This window comes from Rutidosis leptorrhynchoides, chromosome 10, assembly GCF_046630445.1.
Source record: "Rutidosis leptorrhynchoides isolate AG116_Rl617_1_P2 chromosome 10, CSIRO_AGI_Rlap_v1, whole genome shotgun sequence".
Taxonomy (NCBI): Eukaryota; Viridiplantae; Streptophyta; class Magnoliopsida; order Asterales; family Asteraceae; genus Rutidosis; species Rutidosis leptorrhynchoides.
Window position 1 is genome coordinate 323,604,078 of NC_092342.1, and position 3,701 is coordinate 323,607,778.

Sequence of the window (3,701 nt, forward strand, 5' to 3'; positions counted from 1 at the left end):
AAAATATCTAACAATATGCCAAGGAATCATAGCGTGCCATCTTCAATTATCCCATTATTGTGACGGTGCATTTGTCATTAGAGACAACTTGATTACATCACCTTTACCTTTCAATCAATCAATTACAACATTAAAACATCTCAAATTAACACAATAATTAAAGAACACATATTCTTATATCAGGTTCAAACTTCACTGTAATCAAATCTTTACTATGATCAAACTTATATTTACCGGATGAAAATTCATTACCGAAAAAACTTCACAATAATTAAATCTTTATATCTCTAAGAAAATGACAAGCAACATTTACATAACAACTTGATTAACCTCTGTTCATATTAATAAATAATATTCGCTCTCTTTGAATCATGAAAACATTCTACGTTTACATCTTGATTAACGATGGTATAATAGTTATACTATAATTAAGTAGATGTAGATTTGTAAATATATAATGCTACTAATATAATTCAACCTTGATGTTACGGCATGCCGGCCTTATCGGTCACGATCCATAATCTTTACTTTATACATTTTTATTTTTCTAATTTTATAAATAATAATAATAGTAGTATTAATGTTAAGTAACGAATAAAAAACGACATATAATTAGTACACTAATCCGTACGTACCCTATTCTAGTCTCCAAAAGCCGAGGTTTCTTCGAGTATAAATATAAGCTGATTAGCAACCCAAAACAGGCCAACTTGTATATTTAAATAATGGGGATAAAGGGAAGTAAGTTGATCAAGCTTATGAGAAGAAGATCATCCATGGTGCCAAAAGGGTACGTTCCGATTTCAGTAGGTGTAAATGGCGAGACAACAAAGCGATTTGTGATCCATACATCGACTCTTACTCATACGGACTTTTTGGTGTTCTTGTGTCGATCAGCTGAAGAGTTTGGATACTCGAATGAAGGCGTGTTGAGGATACCCTATGAAACTCGAGTGTTTGAAGAATGGATGAAGAAATATGGTATGTATAGGATGGGAAAAGTTAAACCAATTTAGGTTCATTTTCATATCTAGTGTGGTTACTAATATTATATGTTATTCATACTATAGTAGAAGAAAATTGTTAGTCATTGCAAGAGTTCTCAGGTTTGAATCTTGTGATGGTCAAGGAAGGGTTAGAAACACTTGTAGAGTAATCTTGATGATTTGCATATATATAAATAGAGTATGGTGTTTGTTTACTCGCCCTCTTGAATATCTGAACATGAAAAAACCTTAAAACTTTTTAGAAGAAATTGTTGTAGTGTATTTTATATTGTTGATGCACATACTATACAATTATTTATGTTATTTTAATTAATGTAAATAAGATAAGATTAAAGATTATACTCAACTAGGTTTTGAGCCCGTGCGTTGCACGGCTGCTCAAAACCGATTAATCAGTTATATAGATTTTATAGATTATAAGGAGCTCCAACAGTGAAAAATTACAAATTACATTATATATCATGAAGAACATCTTATATAATATTTGTTCCCGATATAGGTACTTATATATGTGCAATTACATATCTAAACGGCCAAATAGTTAGTTACATGCTACAGACTCTTAAGGTCACAACTTTTCAAACTCAAAAATAGATAACAGTAGCAATTTAACAATCAAATGGCTCCCATTTGGGTAGTAGGGAGACACATTGCAACAGCCAGAAAGGCATTGGAAACAATATACTTCATAAAATTACGAGCAAGGATAAAATTTAAATCTCCTCCCCCAATTCCCCTTATAATCTGATGTCTTCCATTGATTGCATTCAATTCCATTGATTGCATTCAAGGAGCATATCACAAGTCCACTGTAATGAAACATTTCATTTTCATAGAAAGTAGTTAATCTACATATTTTCACACAAGTACAATTATTACTATTCACTATCATCAATAGTGAAACGATCCTTGATGAGATACATGTTACATTTGTTTACTCGCCCTCTCGAATATCTAATCATGAAAAACTTTAGAACTTTTTAGAAGAAATTGTTGTAGTGTATTTTATATAGTTGATGTACATACTATACAATTATTTATGTTAATTTGATTAATGTAAATAAGTAAGATTAAAGATTATGCTTAATGTTACGGCATGCCATTGAACAAATTCTGTCAAAGGAGGAAGGTAATAAACTAATAAAAGATCCTAAAGATATACTAACACTAAAAGCATAAAATTAAATAAGTGCAAATAAAATATTTTTAGAAATTATGTTTTTGGACCCCACTTAAAATTTTTATTTTAATTAATGTAAAAAGTAAGATTAAAGATTATACTCAATGTTACGGCTTACGGGCATGCCATTGAACAAATTCTGTCAAAGGAGGAAGGTAATAAACTAATAAAAGATCCTAAAGATATACTAACACTAAAAGCATAAAATTAAATAAGTGCAAATAAAATATTTTTAGAAATTATGTTTTTGGACCCCACTTAAAATTTTTATTTTAATTAATGTAAAAAGTAAGATTAAAGATTATACTCAATGTTACGGCTTACGGGCATGCCATTGAATTAAAGATTATACTCAATGTTACGGCTTACGGGCATGCCATTGAACAAATTCTGTCAAATGAGGAAGGTAATAAACTAATAAAAGATCCTAAAAATAAACTAATACTAAAAGCGTAAAATTAAATAAGTGCAAATAAAATATTTTTAGAAATTATGTTTTTGGAGGCCACTTAAATTTATTAAAAAAAAAAAAAAAATAGGTCAACTAGTATTGAAAATGCTTTTGTAGGCAACTCAAGTTCGGATTTTGTCCAATATATACCACCTTGTTATAATAATAATAATAATATAGATATGGATAGTCAATTTTGGTGTATACATATAGTCAATTTTGGTACACAAAGTATGTATTTTTATATTGAGATTTTAGGCTATAAATACTCATGAATGCAAGCATTAAACTTGCACCATTTCTCACACTTACAAAGTGTTTCTTTCTTTCTCTCCATTATCATCTTTGTTCTTACACTTCATTATTAGTATTCTAAATCAAGAATCAAACCACTAAAGGTAGTTATAAGCCTACTGAATTATAACATCAAGAATCAAACCACTAAAGGTAGTTATAAGCCTACTGAATTATAACACGTTATCAGCACGATAATCTTAATACTAAATATGGTTGGCTCTGCCACCAAAATGATATATGGTCGGTTATACCACCAAAATGATATATGGTCGGTTATACCACCAAAATGATATATGGTCGGTTATACCACCAGAATGATATAGGTCGGTTATACCACCTGAAAAAATATATGGTCGACACTGTCGCCAAATTTTCATTTATGTTTACTAATATTTATATTTTTGTTATATAACATTTATTTATGATTACTTACACATGGTCGACACTGTCACCTACTTATCATTTATGTTATATTAAATTTATGTTTAATGTTTATATACTTATGAATATAAATTGACTCTAATTTATCATGATGTTTGTTTTAATTTTTGATAATAGAAAATGTCGAATCTGGAAAAGCTTAAATTTACTCCTTTAGAATCAACTGGAAACAACTACATGCCATGGGTTATAAAAGTAAAAATGCATCTTAAATCAATGGGCATTCTTGAAACCATAAATGAAAACAACACTTGTTCTGAAAAAGAACAAGCTACGGCATGTTGCTTTATTCATCAACATATTGATGAATGCTTACAAAATAATT

At 29.3% G+C, this 3,701-nt stretch overlaps 1 protein-coding gene across 1 annotated transcript; it reads left to right on the plus strand.

Annotated features, from left to right (window-relative positions):
* Positions 1-725: 725 nt before the first annotated feature.
* LOC139871296 (auxin-responsive protein SAUR15-like) lies at positions 726-1,443 on the plus strand. Its single transcript, XM_071859024.1, has 2 exons — positions 726-981; positions 1,331-1,443. The coding sequence occupies exons 1-2, from the start codon at positions 726-728 to the stop codon at positions 1,441-1,443; spliced, it is 369 nt and encodes a 122-aa protein (XP_071715125.1).
* The last annotated feature ends 2,258 nt before the right edge of the window (positions 1,444-3,701 follow it).